Here is a 26,088-nt window from a genome sequence, read left to right on the forward strand (position 1 = left end):
TTAGTGGAAATTCAGGCCCTGATGACACAGTTTCTCCGAATAGGGCAGACAGGTTGCAGGCAAGAAAGACAATGAAATATGCAGTTGAGCACCTGGTTAGTGTGTCTCCGAAAAAAAGAAAAATAGACCAGTCAACAGCGACAGATGACTGTGACACTGATAGTAAATAGATCAGCGAACTCTGTAAACGTATAGAAGAATTAGAATACAGGAACCGCAGACTGACAGCTATGTGTGCAAATCTCAGGTGTAGTGAGAAGCGTTTGAAACTCAAAGTGAAAGCTTGTGGCGAGAAAATAAAATATCAACAAAAGTGTCAAAAGAAGCATGTGCAGGAGAAAATGACTCAAATATTAGGCAAATTGTTTTCAAAAACACAGATAAACTCCTTGTTGAGTGGAAAGAAACGAGCAAAATGGCAAAGGGAAGATATTTGTAAAGCGGTTACACTTCGTGCTGTGTCTAGGAAGTGTTATTTGTTTTTAAGAAATCAGGTCGGTTTCCCACTTCCAGGACTGTCAACACTTAAGAGATGGACGTCATGCTCTTTCAGATGCTTTCCTGGTATGCTGACAGACGTTTTGCAACTAATGAAAGCCCACTCATCTGTATTGACAAAAACTCAACGTGTGTGTGTGCTATCATTCGACGAAATGAATGTAGACAGCAATATTATTTATGATCCTGTTGAAGATCGTGTTGTAGGGCCACACAGTAACGTGCTATTTGTTATGGTACGTGGTTTGTTTTCTGGATGGAAGCAACCCATTTACTATGATTTTGACACACAAATAACAGCTGATCGGTTAAACAGTATTAACAAGATGTTGGTTACGATGTTGTTGCGTTAGTGTGCGACCTTGGAACAAAAAATCGATCTCTCTGGAAAGATTTTAATGTGACAGAAACAAATTCCTGCTTTTCCAATCCGCAGTATGAAAATAAACGAATCTGGGTGTTTTCAGATGTTCCGCATTTGTTTAAATTAATGAGAAACCACTTTCTGGATGACGGACTAAAGCTTCCAAGTGGGAAAATTGTTAATAAATCTATTGTAGAAAGACTGCTCGCATTAGATAGGAGTGAAATGAAGTTGTGTCCTAAACTGTCACAGCTTCATCTCAGTGTCAAGGGGAGAGAGCGTCAAAGAGTTTATTTGGCAATGCAACTTTTTTCGAGTACCACAGCTAAAGCCATAAAGTACATAATGCCTGAATAAGAGGAAGCAGCAAATTTTTTTTCAGTTAGCAAACGACGCATTTGACATTCTGAATGCTCGGAGATACAATAAGAATGTGTTATCATGTGGTTATGGGATACATAAGGATGTTCAAGAAAGAATATTAAGAGAACTGTATACGTGTATCGAAAAAATGCGCGTAGGCAATGCAAATCACTTGCTCCCATTCCAGAAAGGCATTATGACCACTGTTCGGTCATTATTTGGACTGTTTTCAGATCTTCAGCCACTACAAATAACATTTATTTTAACTGCAAGATTGAACCAGGATGCACTGGAAAAATTTTTCTCACAGATCACAGGAATTGGTCATTTCCATTTGAACCCTTCTCCAACGGAAGTAAAATATCGATTACGGCTGTTACTGCTGGGACACAATGCTCATGACATTCCTCTGTCAAGTGACACATCAGTAGAGGCAGATAAGTGTGGCGCATTTTTGACGTCACATCTGTTCACAGGAATTTTGCCTGACATGAGCGAAGCACTGCAAATGATAGACGGTGAAAAAGAGCTACGAGATATTAACTTTCCTGTTCAACCTGCACCAGAAGAATCTGCTGTCAAAGAGGGATGTGACTGCTCCGCAGAAGGATTCCGTTACCTAGCTGGCTACATTGCATGTCGTGCAAAGAACTGTGACAAGACACTGGGAACGCTGTCTGCTGATATTTTAAGTCCTTCAACAAATGAAAATTATGGTTGGACTTACAGTTCCAACAGATGAGTGGCTACATAAGGTGTCCCAGTTTGAACTAATTTTTAATGAATTTAATGGATTGGATAGTATTTCCAAGGAAAAAAATATAGTGAAAACAATATGCACTGCTGTCCGGAATTTTCGTCACACGTTATAAAACTGTATGTCAGAACACGACTTTTCATTCGTATGCGGTTCCTCATTACGAAGCATAAAATGCATAAAGCAGCAGCAGCACAGAAGCGGAAATCAAGACAGTGGCACTCTTCTTCTACTGCAAACATCTAAACAGGTAAATCAACTGTTTTAAATAATTTCCTGAGAACTTATTGGTGTTATAAGTAGTTGCTTGTCCTTAGTAAGAGTCGCTTGCTGCGCTAGCGGCTGCCTCGCTTTGCTCCTACAGTGACGTCACTGCGCCAGCGAGTCACAGCCGATTTAGCTTCGGGCCCAGCCTCCCTTTTAAATAAGCTTGGCCGCCAGCAGTGGTGGCTGTGAGGACAGAGATGCCTAGAGTTTTGAGAGGTTACTATGAGCGGACGATCTGCACGTGTGTCCGTCAGAAAAAAGGAAATTTGTAAAACTGGTTGTCACGAACTGATATATAATGACTTTTGAACACTATTAAGGTAGTTTTTTGTGTTCTGTTAAAAGACGAGAAATCCACACTTTTATATAGCCCAAATATTCACCAATAATTTCATAAAGAACTGACCGTGAAATATTAGAGAAGCACAAGGTCAGTCTATGAATAGTGAAATGTTGAATCTTTCCATCATGTTTGTTCTCTATCAAAATCTTTCATTTGCTAACTATGCCTATCAGTAGTTAGGATCTTTTATTTGTCTGGCAGTATTGGCGCTAGCTGTATTGCAGTAGTTCGAGTAACGAAGATTTTTATGAGGTAAGTGATTCATGAAAGGTATAGGTTATTGTTAGTCAGAGCTATTCTTTGGTAGGGATCATTGAAAGTCAGATTGCGTTCCGCTAAAATATTGTGTGTCAGTTTAGTGATGATCAGAATAAGCAAAGATAAAACTGTCTGAGTACGTTGAGTTTTACTCAGCTGTTTCTGTATCAAATAACGTAGTTTACCAGCACAGTCATTCTTAATGTTCAAAGGGGACGTTTCAACCGGCTCACGACCTACGACCCAACCTCAAAGCTTTACTTCCGCCACTACCTCTTCTCCTGCCTTTCAAACTTCAGAAAAGTCTGTCTGCATACCTTGCAGGACTAGCACACCTGGCAGAAACGATATTGTGAAGAAATGACATAGCCGCACGGGATTATTTCCCGAATGAAACAGTGTAACTAATTAATTTCTCCACAATATCCTTTCTTCCGGGAGAGATGCCATTCCGATGACTGGTACTTCATTTCCGGACTTGTATGCGAATGTGGAAGAACGTGGAAGAAAGCATACTGGCGGAAGTAAAGCTGCGAGGGCGGATCGTAAGTCGTGCTTCGATAGTTCAGTCGCCAGTACACTTGACCGTGAAAAGCAACGGGTATGGGTTCGAGTCCCATCCGGCACACGGTTTTAATCTAAGTATCAAATCAGCGCTCACACAGCTGCAGACTCAAAAATCATTCTGGAAATTAGGCCTTGCGCTGTCTGGCACTTCAGACTGCTGAAGCAGAATGGTTCCTATAATCAAAAAGAGCTGTATTATAGTCACAAAGGCAATGGCGATGAGTGTTCTTGCTCTGTCCTCACGAAATAACTGTAAATCTTCATTCATTGTAAGCACTCTCAAAACAGAGTGCAGTACGTTGTTCATATATTTAGCAGAGTTTACAGTTTAGTGGAAAAAGATCGGTGCAGTAATCTGTGCTCCACCAACTGCACGCCATACTCCTATTTTCACACCAAGCAGTGTCTCCTGATGTAAATGATGATGATTTTCCGAACTCAATGGTCGATTATCCTGCTCCATGTACCGCAACAAACGCGACCGTGTTTCATCAAAAGAAAAGGGCATTTCAGTATCAGCTTCTCCATCATGCACAGTTTGCAATAGCCAGTTGCCGTGCTGATACTGAGCGAGGTGGCGCAGTGGTTAGCATACTGGACTCGCATTTGGGAGGACTTCTCAAACCCTTTTCCAGCCATCTTGATTTAGGTTTTCCGTGATTTCCCTGAATCGCTTCAGGTAAATGCCGGGAAGGTTCCTTTGAAAGGGCACGGCCGACTTCCTTCCTCATCCTTCCCTAATCCGATGGGACCGATGACCTCGCTATTTGGTCCCTCCCCCAAACCAACCAACCAATCAAGCAGTGCTGATGTGGAGTAATGCTACCTCAATTTCTCAATCGATGCTCTAACGCTACTTTGTAATGTTTCAGTTTAGCTCCACCCACAGCTCTGTTTGCACATAATACTGATAGAGCAATGTGAAGTTTTTAGTGCCGAACCGATTTTCTCTGACTTCCTTACTAGGTAGCTCCTAACTCATATAGTTTTATTGCACCGTTTCTTCTTCCCCCCCCCCTCCCCCCCCCCGCCATTCTCTCTTCTCTCTCTCTCTCTCTCTCTCTCTCTCTGTGTGTGTGTGTGTGTGTGTGTGTGTGTGTGTGCGTCAGGCAGTGTATATGATATCGAAGAACATATGCAATAATGGAGCATCTACTCATCACAGACAAATAGAAATACTTTGGCAGACTACAGCATATAAACATTTAAACATAAGTACAGTATTGTTGTGAAAATATGATGAGCTATCATAAGTAAGCGAAAACTACGGTAGTCTTCCTACTAACTTTGGTCAGTTAAGGTTGTACCCGCGTTACCTATATGGTAGGTGTGTTGCATAGGTATCGGGTGTTGCCACAGATCGCATTCTTTACGTTTGTGTCTTACCAGAACGCTCAGTGGGCAACGCAAAGTACCTAGAACGCCGCACACAGTACACTAGCATATCGAAGATGTACATCGTAGTAACTGGCAGCAAATGAATCTTTATATATATATGATCAAAGAGGGTCTCAGACCCCCCACTGGCATGGTTCCCCCTCTGAGGTGTCAGTTTCTGTTGGTGAATCAGTATCTGGATGACTTGGGATGGGTCGTTTACCATGACCCAATAGGTTTCTTATTTGCTGTCGTGTAATATTTTTTTATTTTTTTTATTTTCTCAAGGTCAAATAAGGAAAGGACAGATGCTTTATTTCAGTTTCTATAATAATGCGTGACATCACCAACAACTTTAATCTTTGCTCAATTCAGTGCACCTTTAACTTATACAGACACAGACTCTGATTCCTTTACTTTACGACGATTCATTGTCCTAAGAACCAACGGCACTGTAGACATATAGTAAGATGAACCACGATCTCTGTTATACACCTCACATATCTGAAATATACTATAAGCAATAACTTCACAGCTGTTAAAAGTCTCCAGCCCTGATACAGTCTCCACTTTACCACCACGAACTAGAGCCACAGTAACCCAACCATTACCATGTGCGCTAGTATCAGCATTAGTAAGTGTAAAATTCAGTACGCATCCACAAAATACTGAAGGACCATGAAGAATAACTTGCGCACCTACTCCGTTCTTCGTAGTAATAGATATTTTATCAATAGCTTTATACATTGTAAGGCACGAACGCCTTGTCCTCCTAAAATAACGCGGCATAACTGGTCTATGTCGATGCTGCTGAATGTGCGACTGCTCGACGACTGACGCCGTCTTACCAGAAAGTCACTTATATAGCTGCGGTCATCAGCCCGCTTATCAACTTCCGTTCCTGCAATTTTAGCGCGCGCTACGGTAAGTGTCTTACCAGATTCCCCTAGAACCCGGAACCGCTCAACTGTCTAGAAACTGCATGCGGATATGTAAATGGCGGATAAGCCTAAAAAACATATTTGTACTAAATATTTATCCACTTTTCTGATACTTAAAAATAAACAGCATTTATAGCAAAATTGAAATTGTCGATGTTTAATTCAAGTTTTATTCCGAAATTGTTGAAATGTAAAGTGAAATAGAGGGATGTTGCAGTAAAAATAAATAAAATCATACAGATGTATTATATAGTATTTGAAAACGCAATTTTCTATAAAAAATGCTAACAATATATCAAACAGCGCTCCAATACTTCGTCGAACTTACATAAAAAATGTTTCTGTTATTCATAAACAACTTTCACATTCTATTCAATACAAAATAAAAACAGTGATATATATATATATATATATATATATATATATATATATATATATATATATATATATATCACTGTTTTTATTTTGTATTCAATATATATATATATATATATATATATATATATCCTCTTTTCTGATGCTTAAAAATAAACAGTATTTATAGCAAAATTGAAATTTTCGATGATATAAACACAGGTCCGCAAATGTTTAGTTACGGAGGAATGAGTAATAAAAGATTTTGCCTGAAATTTAGCAACTTCCCTAATATGGAGCCATAGCAAAACTTAAAGTAAAGCACGATTTCCCTTTTTTTGTTATTATTGGCCTGGTGAAACTAATAAAACATGTCCCAGACGTGTACCTGCAGTGCTTTCCCAGAACATCCGGAGAAGCAAAGATTATTATGCAAGTAAGTTTATTTACTTTCCATTAAGAATGTAGAAACGTTTACGTCATTGTTGTCAACCATTAATGTGTTGTTTTAGTCGGCTCCTAACCTTGAAACGAGTTAGTTTTCCGGTTTAACGTGAATTCACGTGTGCTATGGTAATAATAGAAGCAGATTATCTGACACATTCATACAGTTTCAGTTAACGTTATGACCACCATTCTTCCAAAATTAAATTCTCTGTAACTTCTTTTGAAAACTTTGTGCAGTTGTCTGGAATTTAAAAAACAAATTGGGCCAAGTAGTTAATAAATTAAAAATTTTACGAAATTACGTCTTTGCTTCTCTGGATGTTCTGGAAAACTACTGCAGATACACGTCTGGGAGATGTTTTATTAGATTCACCAGATCAATAACAACAAAATTAATGAAATAGTACTTTACTTTAATGCCGTACAGTTTTGTGATGGCTGCGTATTAGCGAAGTTGCTAAATTTCAAGCAAAATCTTTTTTTAGCCGTAACTCCGTAACTAAAGATTTGCAGACCTATGTTTATGTGAACTTTTTCTTTAGTTTTATTTGTGGAATAACATATTAAAATATTTGCATATCTTCGTGAATATATATATATATATATATATATATATATATATATATATATATATATATATATATATATATATATATATATAGTTGCTGGGTGCATCCGAAAACCAAGCTGCTGCTGCTACTGCTCATGCATATGCTGTACGGTACCCGAAAAGCGACATCACAATAAGAGTGATTTTCGTCGCCTGGAGCAACGCCTTCTGCAAAACGGTAATCTTTGTCCATAAGAAGTGTACAGAGGTCGTCCAAGGACTTGACGTACTTCACAAACAGAGGACGCGTTTCCTGAAACCAATCACATCGGCGACGTATCCATGATATTGCAAGGCAGTTTCAGATATCTCAAAGGTTGGCTGTTCAAGTGTTGCACGATGAAGAACTGCATCTGTATCATTACACGTTAATACTAATGGCCAGAAGACCACATTCGACGAGTACAGTTTTGTGGATGGCTTCTGCACTAAGTGCAAGATAACGAACATCTTATAAATAATGTGACATGGGCTGATGAACTTAGCTTCACTCATGGAGGTATTTTGAACCTCCATAAGCGCCATTATTAATGAGAACATGAACCGCATGTCACCCGTGAACGTGGGTTTCAGGATTACTTTGGCTTAGACCTATGGGCTGGAATCGTGGGAGGAGTACTTTACTGTAAGTGGTCGTTTACTTACCTACCGCCGGACAAGTTGAATGCGCCACTGTATCGTACTTTTCTTTGCAATACTTTGCCTAACGCAATAGAAAACGTTCCACGTGGTGTTCGGCTGCAGCTATGGTTTCAGCATAATGATGCACCACCACATTTTGGAATGAATGTGCGTAAATATTTAAATGAAGCCTTTAGAGGGAAACGGATTGGTCGTGGAGTTCCAATGTTCTGGCCTTCACGTTCCCCGGACCTTAATCCTCTACATTTTTATTTGTGGGGCCACCAGTTTATAGCACTCCACCCATACATGTATACGACCTAATAACTCCAGCAAAGTATGATACAGCGAATGTACGATACAGCGAATGGCGAAGTGTTTGCATATGCAAGGCATCGCTTTGAATATCTCTAAACTGAAGGTTGCTCGTAATGTAAGTACCGGCAAACGTACGTAATGGAATAATGTTATGTAGTGCTGCCCACCTATTGTGTTTTCTTGTACCTCATTCGATACAGAGAATGTTAGTGTATCCACTATTATTTTATGTTGTCTTTACTTGTGTGGACGAAACAGAGTGGTCGTTTACTTCTGTCGTAAGTTCGTTCAAATGGTTCAAATGGCTCTGAGCACTATGGGACTTAACATCTGTGGTCATCAGTCCCCTAGAACTTAGAACTACTTAAACCTAACTAACCTAAGGACATCGCACACATCCATGCCCGAGGCAGGATTCGAACCTGCGACCGTAGCGGTCACGCGGTTCCAGACTGAAGCGCCTAGAACCGCACGGCCACACCGGCCGGCCATAAGTTCGTGTCATGTCTTAATGTTTAAATAAAGGTAATAGTAATAGAAAGAAATACACAAGATACGGCATTGTGGCGGTGTAAACTGGATACAGTTTGATGCTTTAACTGAAAAGAAAAAGTTAGGCGCGAACGCGACCCGAACATCCGCCAGTCTGTTTGTTTTCGACGGCATTGCTTGGTCTCACTAAGCTAATGAGACAGCTCCTGTACAGGGCATAGTTCATGCTACCTCTTCGTGGCAATGCTGCACGCAGTTACAGTGATGCCAGAACCTCGTTTTCTAAATCGCATTTTTATTAAACCTATTGGTGGGACTATATTTTGATACATACGCTTTTGTCTTGAATTCGGATGAGGCATCACGTGCCAACGGCCAAGTAACAATTTACTCAGCGTGTTCCAGAAACGTTGTGACAGCCTTCGAGGGGCTGTAGGAGGTGTCTTTAGAAACAAATAGAGGATAGGAACCCAAATCAAGAAACGTCTTCCAGCGACGCCACAGAGCTTCGAAGTTATAGGCACTGGCCTTTGTACACTGATGGACGGAAGAAGAGACGTTTTGCAATGTTGTTTGTTATTCTATGATCTCGACTGATTGCCACGATCACCAGTGGAGAAGATGAGCTATTTGCTCCGTAGACAGGCATTGTCTCCTACGAATGCGATGCTCTGTTGCCTTGGTGGATGACAGCTCCGGACACTGATTTCCGTCTGCAGTTTATTTTTCTCCTGTATACCCAAGGACAATAGAGATCTTTGGGATTTCCAGGAGAAAAATAAACTGCGGATGGAAACCCGTGTCCGAAACGAACAACCAACAAGGCAACAGAGCATCGCATTCGTAAGAGGCAAGGCCTTTCTACGCAGCAGCTAGCCCCGTCTTCGCCACTGGCGACTGTAGCACTCACTCGTGATCACTGAATAACAAACAGAACTGCGAGACGCTCCGCCTATGGTTCTCTGGTGAACAAAGTCATGGTGTAAGTAGGCTGTTTAGGGTTTTATGTTGGTAATGCCCTGTAGTGCTGAGTATGAAAATCACTGACTGCGCTGTGTGCAGTCTGTGGCTGGCTGGACTCATTGTTGGAATATTCGCTTGTGTGGTGTTGGGCAGCTGGATGTGAACAGCACGTAGCATTGGGCAGTTGGAGGTGAGCCGCCAGCAGTGGTGGATGTGGGAAGAGAGATGCCAGAGTTTTGAGAGCGGACGATCTGCACGTGTGTCCGCCAGGAAAAGGAAATTTGTAAGACTGGATGTCATGAACTGACATATACAGAGTGGTCCATTGATCGTGACCGGGCCAAATATCTCACGAAATAAGCGTCAAACGAAAAAAACTACAAAGAACGGAACTCGTCTAGCTTGAAGGGGAAAACCAGATGGCGCTATGGTTGGCCCGCTAGATGGCGCTGGTAGGTCAAACGGATATCAACTGCGTTTTTTTAAATACGAACTCCCAGCTTTTATGACATACTCGTGTAGTACGTAAAAAAATATGAATGTTTTAGTTGGACCACTTTTTTTGCTTTGTGATAGATAGCGCTGTAATAGTCACAAACATATGGCTCACAATTTTAGACGAACAGTTGGTAAAAGGTAAGTTTTTTAAATTAAAATACAGAACGTAGGTACGTTTGAACACTGTATTTCGGTTGTTCCAATGTGATACATATACCTTTGTGAACTTATCATTTCTGAGAACGCATGCTGTTACAGCGTGATTACCTGTAAATACCACATTAATGCAATAAATGCTCAAAATGATGTCCGACAAACTCAATGCATTTGGCAATACGTGTAAAGACATTCCTCTCAACAGCGAATAGTTTGCCTTCCGTAATGTTCGCACATGCATTGACAATGCGCTGACGCATGTTGTCAGGCGTTGTCGGTGTATCACGATATCAAAAATATCCTTCAACTTTCCCCACAGAAAGAAATCCGGGGAAGTCAGAACCGGTGAACGTACGGGCCATTGTATTCCGCTTCGACGTCCAGTCTACCTATCATGAAATATGCTATTCAATACCGCTTCAACCGCACGCGAGGTATGTGCCGGACATCCACCATGTTGGAAGTACATCGCCATTCTGTCATGCAGTGAAACATGTTGTAGTAACATCGGTAGAACATTACGTAGGAAATCAGCACACATTGCACCATTTAGATTGCCATCTATAAAATGGGGGCCAATTATCCTTTCGCCCATAATGCCACACCATACATTAACCCGCCAAGGTCGCTGATGTTCCACTTATCGCAGCCATCGTCGATTTTCCGTTGCCCAATAGTGCATATTATGCCGGTTTACGTTAGCGCTTTTGGCGAATGACGCTTCGTCGCTAAATAGAACGAGTACGAAAAATCTGTCATCGTCCCGTAATTTCTCTTGTGCCCATTGGCAGAACTGTACACGACGTTCAAAGTCGTCGCCATGCAATTCCTGGTGCATAGAAACATGGTACGGGTACAATCGATGTTAATGTAGCACTCTCAACACCGACGTTTTTGAGATTTCCGATTCTAGCGCAATTTGTCTGCTACTGCTGTGCGGATTATTCGCGGCAGCAGCTAAAACACCTACTTGTGCATCATCATTTGTTGCAGGTCATGGTTGACGTTTCACATGTGGCTGAACACTTCCTGGTTCCTTAAATAACGTAACTATCCGGCGAACGGTCCAGACACTTGGATGATGTCGTCCAGGGTACCGAGCAGCATACATAGCACACGCCCGTTGGGCATTTTGATCACAATAGTCATACATCAACATGATATCGACCTTTTCTGCAACTGGTAAACGGTCCATTTTAAAACGGGTAATGTATCACGAAGCAAATACCGACCGCTTTGGCGGAATGTTAAGTGATACCACGTACTTATACGTTTGTGACTATTACAGCGCCATCTGTCACAAAGGACAAAAGGCGGTCCAACTAAAACATTCATATTTCTTTAAGTACTACATGAATATGTAATAAAAATGGGGGTTCCTATTTTAAAAAACGCAGTTGGTATCCGTTTGACCTATGGCAGGGCTATCTAGCGGGCCAACCATAGGGCCCATCTGGTTTCCCCCTTCAAGCGAGACGAGTTTCGTTCTTTGTAGTTTTTACGTTTGATGCTTATTTCGTGAGATATTTGGCCCGGCCACTATCAATGGACCACCCCGTATATTATACGTTGTTTGTTTTCTATCAAAATCTTTCATTTGCTAACTATGCCTATCAGTCGTTAGTGCCTTCAGTAGTTAAACTCTTTCATTTAGCTGGCAGTTTTGGCGCTCGCTGTGTTGCAGTAGTTGGAGTAACGAAGATTTTTGTGAGGTAAGTGATTCATGAAAGATATAGGTTATTGTTAGTCAGGGCCATTCTTCTGTAGGGATTATTGAAAGTCAGATTGCGTTTCGCTAAAAATATTGTGTGCCAGTTTAGTGATGATCAGAATAAGTAAAGAGAAAAAGCACTGTCATTCTTTACATTCAAAGGGGAAGTTTCAATGGTTGCTGCAGAAGGGGTGGCCTAGCAGCACGTGCCGCGGCCTATAACTTCCACGCTCTCTAGCGTCGTCGGGTGGCGATTCTGGACACGGATTCCTATCCGCGATTTGCTCCTCGAGACACCCTGTAAAACACCCTTGACGTATGCCACAACTTTCTGGAACACCCTGTATATGCGGCGTGTTAGGGATGCTAGAGCTGATATTGTGATCATTGGTACTTTAATATGTACTCACTTCAGTGTGTTCGTTACTTTTTCTCTGGATTTAACAGTTTTCTTATAAACACGTCATATAATTTGCTACCTGACGCTTTCACAGTCTAACTTTACCACTAAGTGGACTACGGCTGTAACTATAGACTTGCGGCCACGTGATCACAGTTCAACACCTGACCTGCTGCCCAGGAGAAAATAAGCATTAATATCTTGCTCTTGCCATATGTCTTTGGAAGTACGAACCAATCTAGAAACATAGCATTCCTAATAGCTATAGTTACTAGTGTAAATGAAGTAAATGCTACTGTAATGTTTTTCAGTACTCTGTTCTCAGTCACTAGTAAAAAATACCTGCTTTTATACCCCTAAAAACCTGTGTGGACGGCGCTGTAGGCGAGAGGTTCTAAGCGCTTCAGTCCGGAACCGCGCGACTGATACGGTCGCAGGTTCGAATCCTGCTTCGGGCATGGGTGTGTGTGATGTCCTTAGGTTAGTTAGGTTTAAGTAGTTCTAAGTTCCAGGGGACTGATGACCTCAGATGTTAAGTCCCATAGTGTTCAGAGCCATTTGAACCAAAACCTGCGTTTATTCGGAACTCCGTAATTGTCTCCTATTGCGAAGCGTAATTCTGAAATTTAGTTCAAAGGTGCCTACAACCTTCCGCTGTAACGGTACAAAAGCATGGCGTCCTGCGACATCACCCTTGGGCACGGCGACGCTTCAAACAACAAGGCCAGAGTTCAGAAGTTTGCGTGAGCTGCACTGATGTCACATTGGGAGCAAATTCCGCCACAATTCTTCCCAAAGCCACCGTGGACGTGTCACACGATGGGAAGGGCGTCACACCAGCTGTTACCCGCATTTCACCCCTTCTTTCGATGCCTTCAAATGGTTCAAATGGCTCTGAGCACTATGGGAGTTAACATCTGTGGTCATCAGTCCCCTAGAACTTAGAACTACTTAAACCTAACTAACCTAAGGACATCACACACATCCATGCCCGAGGCAGGATTCGAACCTGCGACCGTAGCAGTCGCGCGGTTCCGGACTGAGCGCCTTAACCGCGAGACCACCGCGGCCGGCTTTCGATGCCTTTGCAGTGTAGGTCGGAACCGCGACAACCAGCGTTGAAATCACGCGTTTTTCCTATGGGTGGGCGAGAAATACATTAGAGACATATCGTCGCTTAGAATCGACACGAGAAGGCCTCAGAGGGTGGCGTAAAGGACGTCAATGGTACGACCCCTTCCCTTGGGGCTTTGATTCCCATACATTTCGCGGTCGACAGTGGCAGTTCGCAGTGCCATGATCACCAGGACGAAATCCTTAATAACGTTCGCACTGCTGCCACCCTCTGGGTGTTTCACTCGTACTCTAAGGACATCGTAGGGCTGCAACCCCATTGAATGTGATCTGACACCTTTGGAGTGTAGTGCGACCACAATTTTTGCTCTGGAATCCAGCATGGAACCACTAGAGGAACGTTAAAAACCATTCTACTAAATTCGAACACGATCCGAAGAAGCAGAGGGTGTACACGGTTTTTCAGCTCTCCTGTTTCGAGCCCTCCTGTGGCGCGACCACTGGGGTGGAGGATGGGGTAAGAGGATGGGCTGCGCAGAATTAACATATGCGGGAATAAAATGGCGAAGGGTTCTTCTAAAACCCTCCACGTCGGCAACACCCTCGTTGTTGAGGCTGTTAAAATATTGCTGTCAGAAATTTCGAATAAAATCAGCCTTGTGCCTACTCTAGCGCCTGAAGATAGACAAACCCCACCTACAGGGTTTTGAACGGGTTGCCTAATCATCAAGCGCTACAGCAGAACTGGTATCGGGGTTCCTGACAAGTGCTGAACAATGCTGTGTTGATGACATCAAAAATGTTCATGAACTGAGGGCTCTTGGAGGCCCTTTGCCTTTTTATTCACGCACATGTAAATTTTGTAACGCAGTTTCCTCATTACGTTCTTGTTAAATTTCTGTAGTGACACACACCTAAAGGAAAAGTTAGCCGCAGTATAGAAGGAATTAATGTGTATATGAAGTTCCCTGTTCAGAGGAAGAGCAAGAAATGATTGGATAAAGATCAGCAGATGAGGTGGAAAGAAGAAAACATAAATACACTCCTGGAAATGGAAAAAAGAACACATTGACACCGGTGTGTCAGACCCACCATACTTGCTCCGGACACTGCGAGAGGGCTGTATAGGCAATGATCACACGCACGGCACAGCGGACACACCAGGAACCGCGGTGTTGGCCGTCGAATGGCGCTAGCTGCGCAGCATTTGTGCACCGCCGCCGTCAGTGTCAGCCGGTTTGCCGTGGCATACGGAGCTCCATCGCAGTCTTTAACACTGGTGGCATGCCGCGACAGCGTGGACGTGAACCGTATGTGCAGTTGACGGACTTTGAGCGAGGGCGTATAGTGGGCATGCGGGAGGCCGGGTGGACGTACCGCCGAATTGCTCAACACGTGGGGCGTGAGGTCTCCACAGTACATCGATGTTGTCGCCAGTGGTCGGCGGAAGGTGCACGTGCCCGTCGACCTGGGACCGGACCGCAGCGACGCACGGATGCACGCCAAGACCGTAGGATCCTACGCAGTGCCGTAGGGGACCGCACCGCCACTTCCCAGCAAATTAGGGACACTGTTGCTCCTGGGGTATCGGCGAGGACCATTCGCAACCGTCTCCATGAAGCTGGGCTACGGTCCCGCACACCGTTAGGCCGTCTTCCGCTCACGCCCCAACATCGTGCAGCCCGCCTCCAGTGGTGTCGCGACAGGCGTGAATGGAGGGACGAATGGAGACGTGTCGTCTTCAGCGATGAGAGTCGCTTCTGCCTTGGTGCCAATGATGGTCGTATGCGTGTTTGGCGCCGTGCAGGTGAGCGCCACAATCAGGACTGCATACGACCGAGGCACACAGGGCCAACACCCGGCATCATGGTGTGGGGAGCGATCTCCTACACTGGCCGTACACCACTGGTGATCGTCGAGGGGACACTGAATAGTGCACGGTACATCCAAACCGTCATCGAACCCATCGTTCTACCATTCCTAGACCGGCAAGGGAACTTGCTGTTCCAACAGGACAATGCACGTCCGCATGTATCCCGTGCCACCCAACGTGCTCTAGAAGGTGTAAGTCAACTACCCTGGCCAGCAAGATCTCCGGATCTGTCCCCCATTGAGCATGTTTGGGACTGGATGAAGCGTCGTCTCACGCGGTCTGCACGTCCAGCACGAACGCTGGTCCAACTGAGGCGCCAGGTGGAAATGGCATGGCAAGCCGTTCCACAGGACTACATCCAGCATCTCTACGATCGTCTCCATGGGAGAATAGCAGCCTGCATTGCTGCGAAAGGTGGATATACACTGTACTAGTGCCGACATTGTGCATGCTCTGTTGCCTGTGTCTATGTGCCTGTGGTTCTGTCAGTGTGATCATGTGATGTATCTGACCCCAGGAATGTGTCAATAAAGTTTCCCCTTCCTGGGACAATGAATTCACGGTGTTCTTATTTCAATTTCCAGGAGTGTATAAGCAGTGCAAGTCAATTTTCAGGAACAGACAGCCAACATGACAGGACTAAGAACCTCTGCAGAGAAAACAAAATTTAGTACATATAGAAAAGGTGCTCCAAAATATTTAATAACAGATATGAAGCAGACGAAATAAATCTCGGGTGAACAGCCTGGTGTGAGTGTGCATAGGACACAATATTTCGGCAATCGACCACGTTGCCATCATCAGGTGTGCTGATGATGGTAAAGTGGTCAATTGCTGAAATATTGTGTCCTATGCACGCTCACACCAGGCTGTTCACACTAGATTTATTTCGTCATAAAATACGCCTGGAGAAATTGAAGAATCACAGATATGAAGCAAACAGAAAAGGTAAAAAGAATTGAATTATTTAGTGGACACTATTCAAGAAAACGATTTAGGAATATCTGCTTTGCAGTAAAGGATACACAGGATAGAAAACGCTTATCTAAAAGACTTAAAATAAAGCCTTTAGAATGTTAATAAATTAGAAATATAAGAAAGAATAATTACACGGAAAATATTAAGTCCACAGAAAAATGCATAATTTTCGAAATTAAGAAGTAACTATTACATTCATCAAAACATAGAAAATGTATCAGAAGCAATAAAGATGTGGAGATTACTATTTTATGGTCATATTTTGGACGGGATGACAACGAACTCAGCAAGAATATGTTCAGATATCTCAGAAAAGAAAATCAACAACAACGTGGATTCAAGGAACTACGTTAGATCAGGAAAGGAATAACGTACGAGGAGAAGAAAAAATCGGAAACAGAGATTTTTAGCAACAAGTTTTAAAACTGGAAGGATTCAGTGGCAAGAGGGGAAAGAAAAGCTGGCGCGAAGTGGTCTGACGACAGGAAAGAGGATTATAGGAACACTGGAAGAAAATGAAAGAACACCACAGGATTAAGAACTGAAATTGGAACATGATCCGTAGAAGGTATTAACATAGAAGAAGAAGAACAAAAAGAATGGGGTAATTACAAATAATAGACTGTAGCTATTCCAACATTTTTATCAAAGAGCGTATCGATGTCTCAACGTATCGATACTTTTATTTAGTTATATTTATATGTTCGACACTTCTCTTACGAAATCAGTCATGAATAAGGATCGATACTTATCGTTCGATACCGTGTCACTAGTCGCAACCACTCTCCACGCAGATTTGCCGGCCCTAGCAACTTTGATATGTGGGAAGATGTGCGTACTCACGTGAGGTTGCCCTCGATCATGCTGTGGAAGGCGCGGAAGGCGGCGGCGTTGAAGCCGTTGATGGTGGCGGGGTGCAGCGACACGTCGTAGTCGTACGTGTAGCCCTGGCGCTGGGGGCGGAGGCCCAGCTGCCGCATCGCGCGCTCTCCTGCAACACAAAGCCCTCCGTGTACAGAAGCATGAACTACAGGGTATAACAAACATACACCGACACACTTTGACGAGTTTAGAGAATTTCATGAGGAACAAGATGAGGATAAGCACGTACGCTATCTTACCAGAAGGAACCAGACACTCTTATGTAATTCGGAATGGAAAGCAATGTGGTTGGAAGGCGCTTGTGAGGAATAATATCAAAAGCCTTTTTGGAACACTATAAATACAGAATCAATTTGAGAGCCCCTGTACTCAGTACGTATTGCGAATAAAGTGCCAGCTGTCTCTCATAAGAGTGATGCTTTCCAAATCTGTGTTGGTTTGATGTCGATAGGTAACGTATTTCGGGGTATTTCAGAACGTTGGAACAAATTATTTGTTCACATGTCCTACTACATGTCGCCGTCAATAAAATGGACCTGAACTCAGTGGACTACTTTTGTTTTCTTTCTTATGTATTATGACACTAGGGAAACAAGATTCTAAGCTAGGTTCTCGGTGAACGTCTGGTGTGGTGTGATTGATGACCTGCAACCTGGTGGTATGTGCAACTTTCCATCCCCTTGCCTCACCATAAATACTAGGAAACTCCTCATGCCATCGTAGGAAAAGTAATTAAGCCTCTGCATCATTGATGCACAAGATGCACTCCTAAATTGTCAACCCACTCAAGAAAGACATTGCCTGTAGAACCGCAATCGTCCTACTACGACTACGATAGGATCGTGATAAGATAGTGGAACATTTCTCGTGACTCTGTGATAGTTTTATTACTTCCGGGATGACAGAGACTTAGCTCGCAAGATTCACTTGATATATTCGTGATATACCAATCAAAAATTCTAAATGATTTCCACTCACTTTGGTGTGTCAGTGACTTATCAAATATATGTTTACAGACAGGGGAGATTACTTTCATGCGGCAACTGTAACTAGTCGCGCTGTCTACATTGTGAATTATCTGTGTCAGCCATCACAGGGGCAATGAGGAGGCGACCGGCGCTGCAGATGGTCGCTTGCTCCATGAAAGTGTTGACACACTGTAAAGAGTAAGAGGCAGTAGCTTTCAGTTCTGAGCTGGTGTGAGAGTATCATTTTACGGAGCTACAAACAGCTGTATCGAACTCAGAACGACATCTTTACAAATTTTTTCATCATACGACGTCTCGCTACGTTCAGTAACCAGTAGACCTAGAGGTAAGAAACATAAAGACTGCGGAATTGGTACTCAAAATAAACAAATATTCTAATGAAATCGTATCACTGAATACTCTGTTAATTGTGTTTCATTCAGCAACTACTCTCACACAATGTTGCATTTACGTGGTATTCCGGTAAAGATACTTGAGTATAACAAAAGACTTCACGTGTAATTAGGACAGCCATTCGTTGTATGATATTATGATGAGACACTAGACGAGACTAAAGCGCAATCGCCAAAACAAAACAAGCAAGCAAACAACAGAAAACAAAACCAACTTTCTTGGTGGTTGGATAAGGGAGGAAAAAGATATACGTATACGGGTGCCAGATTAGATGGTTCAAATGGCTCTGAGCACTATGGGACTTAACTTCTGAGGTCATCAGTCCCCTAGAATTTAGAACTACTTAAACCTAACTAACCTAAGGACATCACACACATCCATGCCCGAGGATTACTTTTCCTACGATGGCATGAGGAGTTTCCTAGTATTTATGGTGAGGCAAGGGGATGGAAAGTTGCACATACCACAAGGTTGCAGGTCATCAATCACACCACACCAGACGTTCACCGAGAACCTAGCTTAGAATCTTGTTTCCCTAGTGTCTTCCTTTCGAACCTGCGACCGTAGCAGTCGCGCGGTTCCGGACTGCGCGCCTAGAACCGCTAGACTACCGCGGCCGGCGCCAGATTAGAAGACGTGCACTAGGCATGTTTGCCAACCAAGTTCCTTGATGCTGTCTTCCAGGTCGCATTTCTTACTCTGCGCCTTCAAGGTATTTCGTTTGTTGGCAAAACTTGTCAACTGCAAAGGACACATCCCCGTGAAGAACTTAGTAACACAAAACACGTTCTTTGTGACACCAGATGAATATCAGTAACAATATAATGGGTTTACATAAAGTCCGGAAACACTTTCAATTATTTATTACACAAGAACTAAACATTGTACAGGTGTCATACATATTGTATTTTGAAGAGAAATTCTGAAAGCTGCTTTTTTTTACAAACATTTGATATGCGAAACATGAGTGACCCGGCAGACGTCATTACGGTAATCGAATTCTTGCCACACCCGTCCCAGCATGGCATCGTCGAATGTGGTAGTCGCTTCCCGTATTCTCTCCCGCAGCTCTGCTCATCACGTGGTATATACTGTACATACACCAGATATTTAATATGTCCCCCCAGAAAAACGTCAGAGGAAGTGAGATCTTGTGATCGGGGAGGCCAGTTCGTGAACTCGCACCTGAACTTGCCATGTTTGCGACTAGCGCTGACTATCGGCAAATTACCAAACTACGCTGTGGCGGGATGCATAAAAAAAACCCAAACTTTCAGGGTTTCTTTTCAAATTGACATATGTATGATACCTGTACAATGTTTGGTTCTTGTGCAATAAATAACTGCAAATGTTCCCGTACTTTATGTACACCCTGTGTTTTGTGGACGTATACAGGCTATCGTTTGAGATAATGTTTGTTGTCGCTTACCCACTATTTTCTCCTTATGAAGTTAACATACAGCACTTCAAACTGTCATCAGGCTGCACTGATTAAGGTTAACGGTGACCTTATTAAATCTATTACACAAATGCCTGGATCAATGCTTTGAAAGGGAACAGACGACTTCATTCCCCATCCTTCCCAGTTCGAAATTCTGCTTCACGTTCAATTTCTTCTTACACTGCCCCAAGGGGATGGTCGCCTCGGGCTCGTCAATGTCCATATGCGAGCTGCTCTCTTATATGTGAGTACCATGAGAAGAGAGTGGACCAGACGGGGCACATCTCTAACACGCAGCTTGCTTGAGATCCTCCTGCCTGCTTCCACCTCACCACCGGTGTCTGTCGGCCACTTCATGCCTCATTTGACTCATATTTCGACCTTTTCCGTCGACTACAGTTACAGACATACCAGTCTCCCAGCTACTCGCCCGCCCAGGACTAAGGATTTTTACAGTCTACTATTGCGCCATGTTCTCCGGAATGTGATGGAGACCAAGCATCCATACACCCAGTAGCCCATAGTGTGGACTACCAAGCACCAGCCCTTCCTCCCTACGGACGTCCGGGCACTGTGCTATCACATAGTCAACAGGAAATTTGCCACGAAACAGAGACTGCAGAACATTGGTTTGTCAGATTCTCCTCTTTGTCTCCTTTACCAACAACTGGACACTGATGACCACTGTCTGACATGCGCCTCTTCGCAAGATGTCTGGCGCTTCGTGCAGCAAATCATTGCCTGCTATCTCTGAGTGCCACCAGACACAATCGAACAGCGAATGTTTCTGTACCCGGGGACAAAGATTTTCCCGCCGCCAAATGTCATGCAATTACGTGGATCAAGGGGTAGCCGGTCGCTTATCTCTTTCATGAGGGACCTAAATCCCGCCTCGACTTCTGGACCTATTTGCGAACAGTCCATGCAGCTCTCGAAAACACGACACGTTACCGAACTATCTTCGAGGGGTCTTTGTTAGACCTCCACTAAGTTAGGTGGTGCCTGGAGCTGAGGGCACCTCCTCCCCCCTGCCCCGCCCTTTCCAGGGACGGTGTCTGAGTTTAAGCCACCTATGATCGATTCTACCTCTGTCCTCCGCGGATGGGAAAGCGCATCGTAGATTGCGCGGATTTTATTTCTTTTTTTTTCTTTTCTTTTTCTTAGCCAGCATTTATATTTTATTCTCTGTCGCTGGTGAACCACATAATTTCATAATAATAGTGGATATTACAAAGACAAAGTGCAAATAAATAAACAACAACAACGCCTTCTACCTCTGTCGATTCCTGTGCCTCCCACTTTCCTGTGCTCCACAGGGCCGGTGGAGATGAGGGGCACACTCTGGCCAGGCCTCGGATTTCGACCCCTGCCCACTTTGCACCCGGAGCCCCCACCGGTCCACTAGCCCTTAAGAAAAAAAAAAAAAAAGTAAGCAGGAGATCACGGATTCGAACCCCGGTCCGGTACACATTTTCATTCCTCGCCGCCGATTCCACGTAATGTCCCAAAGCAGCTGACAACAGCGATCCCTCACCTTTCCTGTTCTTTCTTTCCCTCTCCACCCTCAATTTACTGGCAACAATTACCCATACTCGTCAGCAGCATCACGAAATAGCCGCAGGTTGCTGCTCACCCTGTCCATTAGACCATTTATACAGGGTGTAAGTGCAGATATTTTTGTTTGTAGCACGTTTTTCTTGATTTCGGACAGTCATCCCACAAACGCATCATAGTCTTTACGACCTGATGTTCTCTGCACAGTCGTAACTTCACCATTAAGTGGACTCTACTTGTCAGTGTAGACTAACCAACTGGTGTCCGCATGTCCACATTTCAACATCTGACCTGCTGCCCAGGGGAAAATAAACATTAATGGCTTGCTCTTTCCATGTGTACTTGGAGGCACTAAACAACCTAAAATCATACCAGTGCTAATAACTCATTATTCATCTGAAAATGACGTAAATGCTGAGGTAATGTTGTTCAGTACACGTCCTTAGTCACCAATAGAAATATCTGCACTTATACCCGTCACACCCCCAATATAGGGAGAATAAGACCTATCCTACCACATTACCTTGAGGCATTCCTGATGGTAGCCTTGTCTCTGGTGAACACTCACCATCAAGCACAGCTCACTCGTTTCAATTACTTAAGAAGTCTTCGAGCTACTGACATATCTGGGACCTTATCCGAATTCCCTGACCTTCGTTAACAGTTTGATGTGGGGCACCGTATCAAGACAGTAACTCAGTAACAGTATTAATTTAATAGTTACATTGAACTATAAAATCCCTAGGAATTGTCTACGGTTTTGTAGGACTGTTCACCCTTATCTGCAACATCCCCTATTCCTCCTATTATACTATAAACCATGAATGTCTCTGATAAGCTCGATAATGCGAATCGCAGAGCCAGAGATACTGTACTGGTTTGTTGGTGTGAGAGAGCGCTAGGTGCTCAATTGTAGGTCCCTGTCTGTGAGGGAAAGACGATGGAGTAGGCATTCCTTGGGGTGTGCTGTGTGGAGCCACCAAGTTAGATTAATGTAGGTATGTCTATACTGTTGAACAAGGAAGCAGAAATCTTCAGACAAATAAGGATGTTCAATAATTACGATTTCTGTTTTCGCCAGCGCGTTAGTATAGGTGAGTTGGCTGATAATTTGTAATTGTTGAGTCACCCCAGAATGTACGTAAACGGTTTTGATACAAAGTCTAGTTACATGTTTCATTTTCGTAGGAGTTTTAAGATTTATTAACAGAGCTATGTGTAATTTGAGGATTTGCATTTATTTTGGATTAATGAAATTAGATAATACTAGCTGTTTTAAATCTCATTGTTTGTGAATCAATTGTGAGTAGTGTAGCTTCAATTGTCAGATGTTTTTGAAAAGCCAAACTTAACTTGCAACATCATTCTGCTAAAAAACTGAGTGTTATTAATTCACCATAATCAGTACCGCCTCCCAGATCAGGTCATATATTTTTTAAAGAAGTTGAATTTTCTTAAATGTTCTCGTTTATCAGCCAAAAGAATTTCATGTGCATTTCAAGTATTATGGCCAGCATTGCACAGTGCTGAGTCTGTAGCTAGCATTCATATTTTTTGTAAAAGATCAGAATATGTCCCGTTCCACCGTTGCTGCTTTAGCGGTAAGACAGTTTAATTTATTTGTTATGTGCAATAAATTATCAAAACTTATTTGTTTTTAACAGGATCTTAGGATTCAGTGCTCAAGGGGCTGAATGTATTTTGCAGTGACTGTATTTCTTTATTGGTACTGAGAGTTGCATTGCCCAATCGTAAAAGTTTTGCTAACAGTAACACAGAGTTGTTTAGTGCCTCCAAGTACACATGGAAAGAGCAAGCCATTAATGTTTATTTTCCCCTGGGCAGCAGGTCAGATGTTGAAATGTGGACATGCGGACACCAGTTGGTTAGTCTACACTGACAAGTAGAGTCCACTTAATGGTGAAGTTACGACTGTACAGAGAACATCAGGTCGTAAAGACTATGATGCGTTTGTGGGATGACTGTCCGAAATCAAGAAAAACGTGCTACAAACAAAAATATCTGCACTTACACCCTGTATAAATGGTCTGATGGACAGGGTGAGCAGCAACCTGCGGCTATTTCGTGATGCTGCTGACGAGTATGGGTAATTGTTGCCAGTAAATTGAGGGTGGAGAGGGAAAGAAAGAACAGGAAAGGTGAGGGATCGCTGTTGTCAGCTGCTTTGGGACATTACGTGGAATCGGCGGCGAGGAATGAAAATGTGTACCGGACCGGGGTTCGAATCCGTGATCTCCTGCTTACTTTTTTTTTTTTTTTCCTTAAGGGCTAGTGGACCGGTGGGGGCTCCGGGTGCAAAGTGGGCAGGGGTCGAAATCCGAGGCCTGGCCAGAGTGTGCCCCTCATCTCCACCGGCCCTGTGGAGCACAGGAAAGTGGGAGGCACAGGAATCGACAGAGGTAGAAGGCGTTGTTGTTGTTTATTTATTTGCACTTTGTCTTTGTAATATCCACTATTATTATGAAATTATGTGGTTCATCAGCGACAGAGAATAAAATATAAATGCTGGCTAAGAAAAAGAAAAGAAAAAAAAAAGAAATAAAATCCGCGCAATCTACGATGCGCTTTCCCATCCGCGGAGGACAGAGGTAGAATCGATCATAGGTGGCTTAAACTCAGACACCGTCCCTGGAAAGGGCGGGGCAGGGGGGAGGAGGTGCCCTCAGCTCCAGGCACCACCTAACTTAGTGGAGGTCTAACAAAGACCCCTCGAAGATAGTTCGGTAACGTGTCGTGTTTTCGAGAGCTGCATGGACTGTTCGCAAATAGGTCCAGAAGTCGAGGCGGGATTTAGGTCCCTCATGAAAGAGATAAGCGACCGGCTACCCCTTGATCCACGTAATTGCATGACATTTGGCGGCGGGAAAATCTTTGTCCCCGGGTACAGAAACATTCGCTGTTACAACACGCCACACGACAATCCGAGTTTTCTATCCATTCCACGGTTCAGACTTCGTTAAACGTAATCTTAAATTTATTTCTTTTTTTGAAGAACGTTACAATTGGCGACAGCTTTGCCAGTCGTTCCCTCAACCACTCTGTAGCAATAATAGTAGTTACACTTTTTTTGGCGTAACGCGGTTTACTAACTTGTATAAAAATTCTTCCACAGTTCATCGGCATTCTTATGCACCGCCTTGTTTTCCATTAATTTCATTGTTCAGTACTTTTTGTCTTTGATTTTGTACCCTGTATGTGATTTACGTTGCCGTTGAGCTCTGTTAAAGGTAGGATCTAAGACTTTAAGCTAGTGGCTAGCTGTGAGAATTTAGCTGTTGGCCTATGGACGCAGCATAATACAGTTTTGTAAGGTAATGAAATTTTGTATATTTAGTTTTCAGTAAGCAGCAAAGTAATGTTGCTTTTGCTTATTCTAACAGTAGCGTCCCTTTAATGTAGCAACCAAGTATTTGCCATTAGATTTAAAGTATAGGGTAATTAGGTATACCCGATTCGTAACATTTTGTGTGTATTTTTAACCCTGATACAGACAAGTTAAATTTTGGACTCTATTTTGTCAAACGATGTTAGACCTTTTTTCATGTAACAATCTAAGTATTATTAACTACGTCAGTAAGTAAGAACTGTAGAACAGTTGAGAAGTTCACTGATTTTGAAGTTAACGTAAAATGTTTCATATTAAATTTTGGGAAGGAGAAACTTTATTTTGAATACAATTTTCGAAATGAAAATTCGGTCTTGGCATATCCTGTTATCAGTACCTCTCCTCTAAGATTTCGAGTGACATTCTTTGTATGAAGCTATTTTACGGCCGGCATTGCACTTCGCTGAGCCAAGATTGAATATATTGTATGCCTACTGTGGAGAGAACAGAATACCAAGATTACATCCGTTGCGACTCAAGAGCTAAGAAAATTGTATTTCATTGTTTATTGCGTAGGGGATATTACCAGTTTATTGCACAGGGCCACAGGACTCAGTGCTCACGAGACTGAGCAAATTTCAGAGATATTGATTTCATCATAGGTATTATATACTGGTTTTCCAGATTAAGTTGTTTAATTTTTCTTTGGATTACAGTAAAACTGATTAAGCACACCATTTGCTCAACAACACACCACACAGTAAATCTGGATAAGACAAAGTTATATTATTAAAGAAAGTTACAAGTTTTATTAATGAGGGAGTTTGCGTAATCCCTTTTAACGTTCCGTCAATGAAATAATGAGTAATGAGTGCTGCCGACAGGAAAGCTTAAGCTGATTCAATTTTTCTAGGTTTCCTGAAGCTTTTGACACCGCTCCTCACCAACGGTCTCTAAAGAAATTGCGTGGCCACAGAGTGCCGTCTTAGTTGTGCGAGTGCGAATGGATTTGTGATTTCCTGTCACAAAGGTCACGCTTCGGAGTAACTGGCTCGAAGTCATACAGTGAAACGGAAATGACGTCAGGGGTTCTCCAAGAAGGTATTATAGGCCATATACTATTCTTGATCCACGAGGTGTGTCTGAAAAGTTCGGCCAATGGTTACAGAAAATAAAACAAGGCTTACAGACAAAATACATTTACCGACTTTCAAAGTAATCACCATGAGCTGCAACAAACTTCTGACATCGGT

At 43.0% G+C, this 26,088-nt stretch overlaps 1 protein-coding gene across 1 annotated transcript in view; it reads right to left on the reverse strand.

Annotated features, from left to right (window-relative positions):
* LOC126198283 (peroxidase-like) overlaps positions 1-26,088 on the reverse strand; it is a 187,754-nt gene that overhangs the window by 30,446 nt on the left and 131,220 nt on the right. The window contains exon 8 of the mRNA XM_049934712.1: positions 17,074-17,221. Coding sequence (XP_049790669.1) covers positions 17,074-17,221 — 148 coding nt within the window. The remainder of the gene's footprint in view (positions 1-17,073; positions 17,222-26,088) is intronic.

The sequence above is a fragment of the Schistocerca nitens genome, chromosome 1, assembly GCF_023898315.1.
Source record: "Schistocerca nitens isolate TAMUIC-IGC-003100 chromosome 1, iqSchNite1.1, whole genome shotgun sequence".
Classification (NCBI taxonomy): Eukaryota; Metazoa; Arthropoda; class Insecta; order Orthoptera; family Acrididae; genus Schistocerca; species Schistocerca nitens.